The following is a 13,940-nucleotide window of genomic DNA, read 5'->3' on the forward strand; positions in this document are numbered from 1 at the left end:
TTATACTTGAGTTATAAGCATTTGCTAGCAGAGTAGAGAAGTATTGATGACTGGGGATATTCACAGATATATTATTATTATCATTATTACATGACACCTCCAGGGAGTCCAGACTCATCAAGAGAGGGCACCTACTCTACAACTCTCTGTCTCCACCACTCAACCCACCAACTTTGGTGAACCGCAACTACACCAATTCCATCTACTGTCCACCACTAGTATTTTCACAGACAATCACAAACATCTATTCCCACTGTGGGAATCAGAAATCAGGAAATCAGATAATAATATCTTGCATGGAACATGTTTCACTATTTATTCCATTATGAAGGTTTAGTCCTAAACAATTGCTAATACAGTGAATTTTGTCACTGATACCTTCTTTTTGTTTTGCTCTCATTCACTAATAACTTCCAAGGTGGTAATATCATCTTTACTTACCTTTGAAGAAAACCAAAGTTGAAACAGTGCTGTTTGCTAGCAGAACCTTAAAATATACACATTCAAAAAGACAGGCTTTCAAGACATATCTTAATGTCGGCAGACTTTCCAATTTGTCAATAATATTATTAAAACACTTAAGGAAATGAACAATGTAGTTAAGGATATAAATTAAATTATACTTTAATAAATATTTTCCGATATTTCTACTGCCCCAAATTTGGGAGGCTTACATCAGCAGACCTTCAGCCCAATGGCCAAGAACACCTACTTAGCCCACTAGAGGGCATCATCAGGACTTTTAGGAGAACAATAGCTTCATCTCTTCATTCCCAGTTACTGTGTTTGTAGTGCCTATGTGCACGTGCCTTTTTTTGTAAGTTCCTTTAGAAGATGGCAACATGACGTTGCCGAAATATCGGAAAATATTTATTAAAGTTTAATTTAATTTATATCCTTAACTACGTTGTTCATTTCCTTAAGTGTTTTAATAATGCATAACGAACGTATAAGCCTGTCTACGAGAATTGTCAATAATATGACAAGGTGCAAGAACAAGGAACCTTGTATACACCTGAAACTGAAAATTGAGGTTAATCTTTAGTAGAGCAGATAGATTTAAATAGCATTGGGAAACTGATTGAAGAATTGAAGCAGATATCACCACCGAATAATGAATGGAAATATGGACATTTAAGAGGAGAGGTAGAAAAAACAATAGGATGGCTAAAACACAATAAGAGTTCTGGTAATGATAACATCACGGGAGAAATGATTTAATATATTGGCGAAAGTATGGTTACAGAAAAAAACAAAAACATACAGTAACCCCCCCCCCCCCCCGAGTTACATAAGTAATGCGTTCCGTAAACCTGTACGTAACTTGAATTTTACATAAGTCGAATTTGTAAATTGTTTAAGTGTAACTTCATAAGAAACTGCAATATTTATTATTATAAAGAGCCAAGAGACTATTTTTCTGGCGATATAAATTAAGTTAAGGGATAATAAATCCTGTATTATTTTACAGCTGGGTACGAAACTCAGAGATCGAAATCTAAGAGTTTCATGTCGAAGAACTATCGGCGAGTCCAAGCGTAAGTCATCACTTGGATAGTACAACACTATGGCAACTCGTGTCAAAGGTGGAGCAAGATCAGTCACTATCCTTAATATTTTCTCATAATGTAAAATGCAGCTCCTAGGAGATGTATGATTTCATGTTCTTCAGCATGAAACTCTTAGATTTCAATCTCTGAGTTTCGTACCTGGCTGTAAAATAATACGGGATTTATTATCCCCTTAACTTAATATTTATTATTATTATATTTATGTATATATACAGATATGTATATTATTTACACAGTATTATTTTATAAATGACACATCATGCAGTAGTATTTACTCGGATATGAACTATAAAAGCATGAAAAATGCGAACTTTATCCTTCACTATCGTATTCACTGTCGAAATAGGTCGATTTATATCCCAAGCTATTGTTGATATAATTTTCCCGTCTTCAAACATACATATTTTCAACTTTTCTTCAAAAGTAATTGCAGACCTTTGTTTTTTAGATTTATTACCAGCGCATTCGGTTTTGCGTTTCGAATCCATTTTAAGGGTAAATAAACAACGAGCACTAACGGTGTTAAACAAGTGACTAAACTAACCACGCAAGTCATGGACTACTGACGGGTTGGGGAAAGGAGGAATTATTTACGGAGTCTTTATTTCTAATTGGTAGTTTTCAGTTTGAATGTTACAGCTTTTGCACACTTGCTCTCTGCTGCTCTCAGCCTTTACCGGTAACCTGTCACTGCCTGTTACTATTCATTACATTTGCTGTGAATGCCGAGTCAAATTAACATTATGTCGTTACATACTGCAATGGATGTCAAAGATGCAAAAGCCGCAAACATGTTCATACGTGCTAGTCCATTTTTGAGATTTATTACATAAGTCGGGGGGTTACTGTACTCGCTTTGTTGATTTTCAGAAGGCATTTGACAGTATCAACCAGAAAATGACATTAGCAGTGCTAGAATCCTATGGAATTGATAGAAAACTAATAGCTATATTAAAAGATGTATAAGAATGTAGTTGCAGCAGTTAGAAGAGGTGATGATATGGAGAAATGGTTTGGAACAAGCAAAGATATTAAACGGGGGGGACCCAATATTGGCAAGTATTTTCATCGCACATTTAGAAAGAGCAATGGATAAAATTAAGGAAGATGCAAAAGGTATATCAGTACATGGGATAAGAATTAACAACCTAAGACTTCAGATGATATTGTTATTATTATTATTGTTATGACGAAAGAGAACTACAAAAAACATTGAGAATGTTAAATGAGGAAGGGAAAAGATTTGGACTTGTTATGAACTTGGAAAAAACAAAGACAATGGTATTTGGTGAGAAGAACATGAAACAAAAGATACAAGTGGATGGAATTGATATAGAAAATGTAGAACAATTCACATATTTGGGAAGTAAAATGACATATGATTTGAACTGTATAAAAAGAAATAAAGATCAGGATTTTAAAGGGAAGAACAAATCTGAAGGCCATGGATAACATCTGGAAAAGTAAAGTGATCAGCCTGCAAAAAAAAACTAAGAGTGCTGGAAACATGCATCTTTAGCGGTGTACTGTATGGATCTGAAATGTGGGTGATAAATAAAGAATCAAGAAAAAGAATTTTGACATTTGAAAGAACTTGTTACAGGAAGATTCTAGAATAGGATGGGCACAGAAAATTACAAATGAAGAACTCTGTCAGAAGATACGACCAAAGAAGAATCTAATGCAGAACAGTATACAACAGAAGCTGCAATAATTATTTGGACACATCTGCAGAATGAGTGAGGATCGGAAGATAAAGACATTAATGTTTGGTATTATGGATGGTGTAAACAAAAGATGTAGACCATTCAGAGAATGGATAGTCCACATAAAGGACTGGTGTGGAATGGGTGTACAGAAACTGTGACAATGTGCACTAGACAAAGAAAGGTGGAAGAAGAAGAAGAAGATAATGAAGGAGGCATCAGACACCAATGGGCAGTGAACCCATTGTTCGTGATTATGATGAGAGCATATTGAGCAACCAGCCTTATATGTGGTTTGAAAGCAATGAAGAGATTATATTTCTTTCAAGTTCTAGTTATTTTTAATGAAGTATCTTGGATACATTTATACTAATCTGTATATTTGATGCGAATGCAGGGCTGAACAATTACTTTGTTAATTTTTTTAAATTTTTTTTTTATTTGTTACCATTGGATAGAAAGGTGATATGAACAAAGTAGAGTTCAGATGTGAAGAAAGTCTTTTTGAAACAGCAGTTGGTGGCTTTTAACAAAGATTTTATGATACCATGTTGTTGGGAATGGGGGGGGGGGGCGATTAGAAAATTTGTGAGTATATTTACATGCAATGGTAGGTTTTCTGTAAACTGAAAGAATAACATTAGGAAGCCAAGTGATTAAAGTATCTAAAAAAGACACTTTAATTTGGATATTTTTATACTGATATGGATTCTGTGGTGCTGGCTGTTGATGGAGATGGTGGAGGAGGAATGAGTCTAATGTGTCTGTGTTTTTGTGACCAAATGAAGAGCATATCATTAGTGTATCTTAGCAGATGGGTTTAAGAATGACAGCATTAAGAAGTTTTCCAAAATGATCCATCTAGAAATTGGTTAGGGGTCAGAGAGAAAGAAGGAGAGCTAATTGTGTGGTATCCTCTATCTGTTTACATATAGTGCTCCAAGAAATTACTGGTATAGATGGAAAATTGAAGACATTAGTTATATCAGTGATTAGTGTGTGAGAAAGGGGATTATTGGCAAATAACGAAGTGATATCAAAACTAATCATGAATTAATACTGCTTAAAACTGAAACTTGGATTAAAGATTTTGACACAGGTGGAATTTATATATATATATATATATATACACATACACACACACACACACACACACACACACACCATATTTTTCCATGTATAAGACCCCCTCCCCTCCCCATGTATATGACGAACTCTACTTTTTCGAACCCAAAATTAAGAAATCAATATTTTAAACATAAAACAGAACACATTTGATATTTTTTTAAATATTCAAAGTATATTTAATAATTAGGTAATATTTTTAAGATACATACTAAGCTGCATTTTTTGGGCTAACTTGGTTCGTGCTTTCATGGCCAACCCTTCTCTCCTCATGAAGTTGAAGCACTATTTTACCTTTCCTGTGAAATCAACAATGTTCATTTCTCTTGCAGACCTTTTGCCTCATATTGAATAAGCTTGGTTGACACACATATCCCACTCTGGCACTGCTCCGTAATCCAAGTCTTAAGCCTCTGCTCCAAGTTTGGCCATTTCGCTCGTTTTCCTCGTAAGGCATGCTCTTTTTTGGCATCTTGAGTAGTTGTTCTTCCTGTTTTTTCCACTGTCGAATCATACACTCAATGGGAGGAGGTCCAAACTGTCCAAACAAAACTGAAGGTTTTATTTCCATGCTCTTTTGCATAATTGATAGCTTTTAACTTGAATTTTGAAGAATATGGCAGTCGTTTTTTATTTTCGGACATTTTTATGGGATAGTGCTCAAAATATTGTGAATGCATTAACTTACCCGCCAATGAGTTGCAGACATATGAATGCTTTCAGAGTTCTGATTTATTCAGAATCAGCCTTTAATGATGTCAGTAGACAGAGTTTAAAAAGGCGAGTGATTGGCAGAAGCCAATCATTAGCCTTTGTGATTGGCTTCCGCTAATCACAAACCTTTTCACCGGTACCTTGCGGAGACAAGGTACCGGCAGTTTTGCCACGGCAACTGCGGTCTCTCAACCAGTTATCCCCCTGTGTAAAAGATTACTCCCAATTTTTGGTCTAAAAATTTTAGAAAAAAAGTATCATCTTATAGATGGAAAAATACGGTGTGTGTGTGTGTGTGTGTGTGTGTGTGTGTGTGTGTGTGTGTGTGTGTGTGTGTGTGTGTGTGTGTGTGTGTGTGTGATGAAGTATGGCAATTAACCTTCCTACCGGCCAGGACGTCTATAGACGTCCAGCTAAATATGGATATGATTCAGCCCACCTGTTGAAAGAACCTGGATAAGAAGTGCAATTTGACTGTCATGTCCATTAGAAAGTGTGATAAGCCCTCACGCTGAAGAGAACGGTTAATCGGATTATCTCGCGTTTGTAGCTGCAGTTGCCTATAACAAGAAACGCACTTCCTTTTTCCATGCTGGGTAACTGGATTTTAGTTATATAGGATAGAATAAAATAGAGAAATTATTTATATTTTTGTTTTCTCTTTTTATTGTACAATACAATTTTAATATCTGGACAAAATAAAGATCTTGTATAATTTCTTCACTTAAATATTGCCTTACTTTGGAGAACCAATTTAATTTTTTATTTTTTTTGCGCTAATTTTTTTCTAATCGCTTACTAGTCAAAAGATTTTTCTTTGTTCTCGAAGAAATTAATTCACGATAATTATTTGAAATATTCTTTAAAAAAAAAGAAAAGAAAACCGGCTGCCGATGTTCCAGTTTATATAATTTTTATTTTTGTACAAAACCATCGAAATCGAATAATACTTCACAGATTTCCTTTAGGACACGCTGGAGCAACTTTGCTTTATAGAGAATAACATGAAATTCTTTAATCAAATTACTAAATTTTTTCTTCATGTTGTATAGTAATTTACTGTTCTTTGTACTTTCACAATCTTGGTTTCCTTGTATAATTGGTCATTACAAAATGAAATTAACAGTTATGATTAATATTTATATTTTCTGCATAATTCAGATATTTTATTCTCCAATTTTTAAAGTAAGTGATACATTTGCTTATTTTTATCATTCAAAATATGTATATCAAATGTGAAATTTCATTTCCTTTCACAATAGAATTGAACTTTATTTCGCCTCTGATAGTTTAATCCCCCCACCCGTTGCATTATTATCACACACTCGAAAACTGTTATGAAACATAGTCACAGTTTTTATTTAATTCGTTATTTTTCTCTAGTAATTGTTCCACATAACTTTAATTTTTCGATACTGAAACTATGTGGTGATTATTATAATTTAGCAAATTATAAATCAGAAAATATACATATTATTTCCTGATTATTATAAATCAGGAAATTATGTGATATTCGGATATAGGCGAAATAAATATTTAAAATCACTGTCATCCTTCAAATGCAATATCAGAATAAAGTGAAAAACCAAACAAGAAATTTCTGCCTGTACAATATTCAGATATTGCTTGAGGCTCTTTAGTGTGCTGCATGTTCTATTGTTCTGTTTCTCAGTGGGGGGTTAGTAATCTCCATTAGCTTTGAGCTGGGCAGAAAGGAGTTACTGGGCAGAAAAGAATAATTAATAAGTATATTCAAGACACAATTCATTTACAAGATGGCAAGCAGTAGCAGTGACACTCATGGTAAGAAAAGAAAACTTCGTGGGATGCAGAAAAGTTGGAGCCTTCGCCTTTCGAGCAGCTCTTGTTCTACGATGAGGAGAGAAATCTTTCTAGCTCTGAAGATAGCGATTCTGCCTGTACTTTAGATATGTCTTCGTGCAGAAAATGGGTGATCGCCACTGGACGTACACCAGCTTGTCCACGGTTTCCCTTCATAGGTAAGCCAGGAATTACTGAAGACTTTGACTCCAGTAATATTTTAAGCTCTTTCCGTCTATTTTTAGACGATGATATTCTTTCCTTCATAGTGGAACAGACTAACCTTTATGCTTGCCAACAACATCAGCAAGTTGAGTACAGTCCGCATTCTCGCAGTAAACTTTGGAGCCCAATAGATATCAACATGCTCCTTACATTTATAGCACTCTTGATTGTGCAAGGTATCGTGAAAAAGCCCGCTCTCGAAATGTATTGGTCTACAGACTGGATTCTGAACACGCCAATGTTTCGTGATGTTATGACTGAAAAACAATTCAGTCTCATCATGAAGTATTTGCATTTTCAGAATAATGAGGAATACGATCAGGCACATCCTTGCCCAGTCCTCAACAAAATTTATGATTTTCTGATGAAAATCCGTCAGAAATGTAGATCACTCTACATTCCTGAGAGAGACTTGAGTATCGATGAACGCCTTATGCCATTCAAAGGTAGACTGAAATGTAAGCAGTATATTCCCAAAAAGAAAGCAAAGTATGGAGTAAAATTTTTTATGCTTTGCGAATCGGAAAGTGGATATCTTTGGGATTTCAAACCTTATACGGGAAAGCAAACTGTAATCGAGCATGATAAATATTCGGATCTCCCCTTGTCGATGCGTGCAGTAATGCAGTTACTAGACCCTTTATTGGGGAAAGGTTACTGCATTACAATGGATAATTACTATATGTGTCCTGAACTCTCTGATTTGCTTTTACAGCATCGTACAGATAGTTATGGTACTGTAAATGCAAAAAGGCGAGATATGTCTCCAGATCTGGCTTCAGGAAAGCTATCGAAGGGGGAAATCCGAGCTTATCAGTGAGGGAAAGTCTTTGCACTACGTTGGAAAGACAAAAGAGATGTTTTTCTGCTGTCTTCCCTGCACAATCCATCAACGGAATCCGTGGAGAAGCATGGTTTGAAGAAAGAAAAACCCATTGCTGTGTGTGCATACAACGACACTATGGGTGGAGTCGACAGGTGCAATCAGCAGCTATCATTCTACTCTGTAATGAGGAAACAGCATAAAAAATATTACAAAAAAGTGTTTGGACATGTATTAGATTTTGTTATTTGGAACAGTTTCCTCCTGCACAAGAAAAAATGTTTGTCTACCATAACATATCTAGAATACAGAATAGAAATTGCGAAAGCATTGCTGCATGCACATGCACCTTCTTCGGCAAGCAGAAAAACAGGAAATCCTGCCCGACATCTGACGTTGAACGCTGCTAACTCCAACCATTATCCCGAAAATCTACCACCAACGGCTAATAAAAAAAAACCTGCATGCAAATGCTATGTATGTAATAAAAAAAATATCAGAAAGGAAACAAAAATCGGGTGCCCTGAGTGTAAAACTGCTTTGTGTGTTTACCCTTGCTTCAAGATGGCTCCACACTGTTCAAGAATTTTAAATTCTGAACAGTATGAAATAAAGAATATTTGTTTTCAAGGCCATCAAAACAGTCCTTTTCAGGACTACAAATATTGATAGAGGGATACCCGAATGTACTGTTTCTTTTTTCATCTTGAAGGCTAATTTTTAAGTTCTTTTTATGACACAGAACGATATTTTCGAAGGAATAAAATATAAGAGGAACTGGAATACTCTTTCCGGTTCCTCTGGAAAGAGTATTCCAGGTAAAGTATTTCACCAAAACAATAAAAAATAATGAAATAAAATCTACCCTATATATATATATATATATATATATATATATATGTAATAATTTTTTTTTTTTTTTTTAACTTGGGGATATTGTATTTTAGGATAACCAAGTTATTTTATAAACTTGGTTATCAAAATAACCGGAAAGGCGAGATATGCCTCCAGATCTGGCTTCAGGAAAGCTATTGAAGGGGGAAATCCGAGCTTATCAGCGAGGGAAAGTCGTTATTTTATAAACTTGGTAAAAATAACCAAGTTTATAAAATAACTTGGTTATCCTAATATATATATATATATAAAATGATAAGCCATTTTATGTCATGTTTTTCTAAACGTTTTGAAAGTCAGGGGCTACCCTGAGTGTCGCGTCTTCAAAATTCGAGTCATCAGAATTCAGGGGCGGTACCCCCTTTCAAGTTATCACAATTGATGGAGAACTGGCCTACCATACTGGAACACAGGCGGTTGGGCATAGCCCCCCCCCTAGTTAATAAATGAAATATATAAATAATAACGGGAACATTTTCACCTTGCCAACACTCAACATTGATGTGATATGGGTTCCAAATTTCTTGTTTCGGAGATATATATATTACAAAGTTTTGTAATAAAAATTTCTGCTACAATGGAGTTTGGCAGAATCAACAATATTATTACTACCTTATTTCTGTTTCTTGTGTGGGAGGAAAACAGTAAAATGTCACTCTTATAATTATATGAGATGTTATAATGGCAAAAATATTAAGAAAAAAGTCATTTGCACTTCTTCTTCAAAACACAAAGAAAGAACATTGTCAATTCAGCCAGTGGAAAAGAAAATACTACATATTTTTCTTCTGTTATCTGATTTTTTTTTCTTGTAGTACAAAGAAGAAATCACTGCATAAACATGAAGTCTGCAGAAGGGAAAAAATCTGGAAATTGGTTACATTATAATGAATAGAGAAATCATGTCAGAAATATTCACGTAAGATTCTAATCTCAGCAGACATAACATTTTCTTCTAGATTAGATATCTAAAGTAACTGAACCTTTACTACTATTTTACACTAAACTGAATGGGTATGTTCCCCAAGTGATTTACGTTTGTAACAGCTGTCTTGCGAACAATTTATGAAATAAATTATCTGAAATATCTGCAGATTGATTAGGTTATATACCCCCCCCCCCAAAAAAAAAAAAAGATTATGAAACGCATATGCACCTTTTCTTTGAAAATAATTCAAATCCTCTTTTTCAAGATAATTGTATGATTTGATTTCTAATTTTTGATAATAAAAGTGAAACTGATCATTATAAATTAAGCAATTATTTGGGCATAAATAATGTATAAGCATGTAAACGAAATGTCAGTATTTCTGTTAGGATATAGGTAATCAACAATCGAAAAGGAAACAAGACATTCTTGACATATTCTGCACTACAGCCTGAGGCACTTTAGTGTTCTCCCCTTTCTTTTCAATAGCACTGAGAGTAATAAGCCTTCAACTTTTCCTCCAGCTAAGAGGATATTACCAAGTATTTATAAGTCATAGATTATTTCAAAAATAGCTTCCAGCAGCAGAAGAAGTAATATTTAGATTTTTTTTTAAAGAAAAACAAACAGAAATAATACTACTGAACTTTCTTTTGTGTGGTATGCATATAAGCAATTTTGCATGGTGAAAATATAGCATATTATTTCTAAAATTTCACAAAATTTCAGCGGACAGTAGAACAGCTGGTTTTAGATTGCAAATAAATAGAACAGAATTAGAAGCTTCACGATACAATCTGATTGCTCTATATCTTTTGTTAAAATGGTAAAATGAAGTAATTGATTTTGAATGCTGTCTAGAAAATCTTTCAAACCTGTATAGAAATTTAGAGTAGTTATGCAATTGAGTTCCAGGAGAGGATAAGGAGGGGGGGGGGAAGCATTAGAACATCTTCAAAATGAGCAAAAATTTTAAATCATTCTGTATATGATATTTTTCACATTAAATTTTCAACATATCCATGAGGTTAGGCACTAGATATTATCGTAATATGCATAATACAAATAAATAAATAAATGACAAAGGCGAAGAATCACTGCTAAAATATCATTGGATATAAATTTTTGATACTAAAAAAACACAATCGGAAACCGAGTAATGCAATTTTGCATTTTAACATTTTATTTTTTATTTTGTCTTTATTAAATAACAAAAAATCATTTCTAAATCTGAAATGTGATGATCCATATAATGCTATTTGGCTAGAAACGAAAGCAAAAGGACATATTTATTTCAATAAATATTATTTAAAAATATAAATATTTGACATAATATTTTCAAAGCAAACATTTGAAAATTCGAAAATTCGAAAAAAAATTATTCAATTATTATACGTAAAGTGAAAGAACAACCAGTGCAACTCTTCCGGCGCACTGATTCGTAGAATAAAATACACCAAAGTTACTATCACTGAACAGATTCATTGCAAAAGCTGATCAGTGGTCATTTCAGGATTGACTTTTTTCGCATATGTGAAATTCGTTTCAATTTTTGGGAAGAGACACAATAAATCATTTTAGAGGCAAGAAAGGTCAAATCACTTAGGAGAATAAATGAAATTCTAAGCAACACAATAGACGTAAAGACAGGGGGAGGGGACACAAAGGTCACTCAGCAACAGATAATCCACTAATGGCTATAGAATAGCCGTAACGAGATTAACGGTGGAGGAAGGTAATGAAATGATAAAAGGCAGAATACCGACGAAGTTTTGATCCATGAAAAAAGCTAGGGAGTGTTGACTATTTCATCCACACCGGCCGGTTGGGAGGTTAAGGGAGTTAAAAATTTGGCTAGTTTAAAGGAGGGAGAGTCAGTAACATCTACTATAGGATGGAGGAGTTATTAGATTTATAAATGTTGAGTAAGTAAGCTATATCTGGGGTGGGGGAGTGACTAAAAGGTTCTAGTTTTTTAGTTAATTCGGGAGGGAGCGGTCACAAGGTGACATTTTTATGTAATGTTATTAATATTTTCTTCTTAAAGGCTTGTAAATAGTGCAGTGTAGTCTCTGAGCAAGATATTCATTTTACAATTGTATTTCCTGTGTTTGGGACTCACAGTGGCATTACCCTTATCACCTCTAGTAATCATATTTTTTCCTTTGCATAATTTATAGAGTGCATGTAGTTGGTCATTGGAGAGATTTCTTCTGGGCAGCCAAACTCACTTGATAATTTTGGCTACATCAAGCCTGATGTTGTTGCCATCATCTGGAGGCAAGTTGTGACGTTGCCAAGGATGTCAGACTTGATCTAGCTAAACTGAAAACCTGCCAACATCTATCTTGAACATAAGAAATATATCTGCCATTACATTATAGTAAGTCAGCTCTAACTCACCATACTTTGGAAAGATTGCATATAATCACATGGGAAAAACTACGGTTTCACTGCAGCAGATTTTAGCACACCCAGCTAAATCTTAATAAATATAGTTGTGTGAAACTTAAGTTTGCAATGATTCTCTGACCTCCTAGCCAACAGCCAAGGTTGCTGTTTGTTATTACAATTTGTATATTGTATCCCAGATGATGACTCAGTCACAAATCAAGTATTAGCACTATTAAACTCATGTTTAATTCTTTTATTGTGCTGTTTTCATTCATTAAACCTTAGCATGAGGTTTAACTAGCACATAGGCCTAAATATGCAACATGCTATCCATCTTGAGAACAATTAAATTTATAGGCTAGTAGCATTTATTAGAACACATTACTTTTACTTTGTCAATAGACTTTATACAGATCTGTTTACTTTATTCTTTCCCAATTAAATCTGGCTTCATCACTCAAATACACTATTGACAGAAATGTTACCTCCCCACTTATTGGGACTATTATGACTATACAAATGTGCAGTGGGTTCCTGTGTCATTCCATTTAATAGCCAGCAGTAAGTATAAATGATATAGCCTGCAGTATAGGACATTTCAGAGTTTCCCCCCACATCGTTTTCTGTAGTACTTTCTTCTTGCAGCTACATTGGTCATAGTGACTTCCATGGGCTTCATATTAATGTTGAATGCAATCACTGTTTCCCCCAACTCAAATGGGACTGAATGGAATGAAACTCCACATGTTCTTGTCCATATATATACTATCTTTCTCTGCACTTAGTCACAGAACAGTATATTGAGCTCTGGCAGTAGTCGTTGGAAACTAATCCTCATTTTATATAATCATATAAAATAATTAAATACAAAATTACCTCATACAATGCAACTGTGTACAGTTACTTGTCAACTTATCTTTAGGTGTGGGAATATATTATGCCAAACTGGATGGAAGCATTTAGACATGAGATTCCAGAAGAGGAACTTTCAGAAATGAAAATTCTTCTCAGGTATTGTTAACTGTTTTTAGTTGGCAGCAGAAAAATAAAAATGTATTCTTTTTTCTTTTTTCACAAAAGTTTTATGCAATCAAGTTTTAAAATATTTTGTGTTTTATTTTCAAATGCAATTCTCATAATTTCATAGAACTTTATCTTAATTTTATTGGATATTTTGAATATTTATTACTGTTGCTATTATTATAATTTAAGGCCCATCCTAGATAATAGTCTCTCATCCTTAAAGCCATTCAGCATCTGCACCTTCACTGCCATACCAGGCAATACATTCCATGGTATAGATACCTTCTATGCCAAAAAAAAAAAAAAATGCCACTTCTTCATTTACCACTTCCTTTTGCATCTTCCAGGGATGGTCCCCTTGTCCTTGTTTATTTTCCATGTCAAAGTTGTTTGGGAAATATTTTTACCACATGCAAACAAATATGTGATTCTATATGTAATGTTTTTTTTAAAAAACAAATTGTGTGGTTTATAAAAAAAAGAAAGAAAAAAGTGTGTGTGTGAGGTGTGGCTATTAAATAACAAGATTAGTTGCAAAAATGTGGTTTATTATTACAATTGTACAACTTAATTGTTATCCCCTTCAACATACTCCCCTCCTCTATCTATACACTGTTGCATATGAATCTTCCATTGTTGGAAACAGTGCTGCAAGTCATCAGGCATTATCTGCTAATCCACTGCAAGTCCGGTTGACAGCAGAACCAGACTTGCAG

At 34.2% G+C, this 13,940-nt stretch overlaps 1 protein-coding gene across 1 annotated transcript in view; it reads left to right on the forward strand.

The window, feature by feature from the left end:
• The window catches only part of unc79 (UNC-79 domain-containing protein), a 1,277,183-nt gene that overhangs the window by 389,106 nt on the left and 874,137 nt on the right, over nucleotides 1-13,940 (forward strand). Inside the window, exon 18 of the mRNA XM_090395893.1 lies at nucleotides 13,124-13,212. Coding sequence (XP_090252019.1) covers nucleotides 13,124-13,212 — 89 coding nt within the window. The remainder of the gene's footprint in view (nucleotides 1-13,123; nucleotides 13,213-13,940) is intronic.

This window comes from Typopeltis vanoorti, chromosome 1 (genome assembly GCF_054136105.1).
Source record: "Typopeltis vanoorti isolate ZY-2024b chromosome 1, IOZ_Tvanoo_1.0, whole genome shotgun sequence".
NCBI lineage: Eukaryota > Metazoa > Arthropoda > Arachnida > Uropygi > Thelyphonidae > Typopeltis > Typopeltis vanoorti.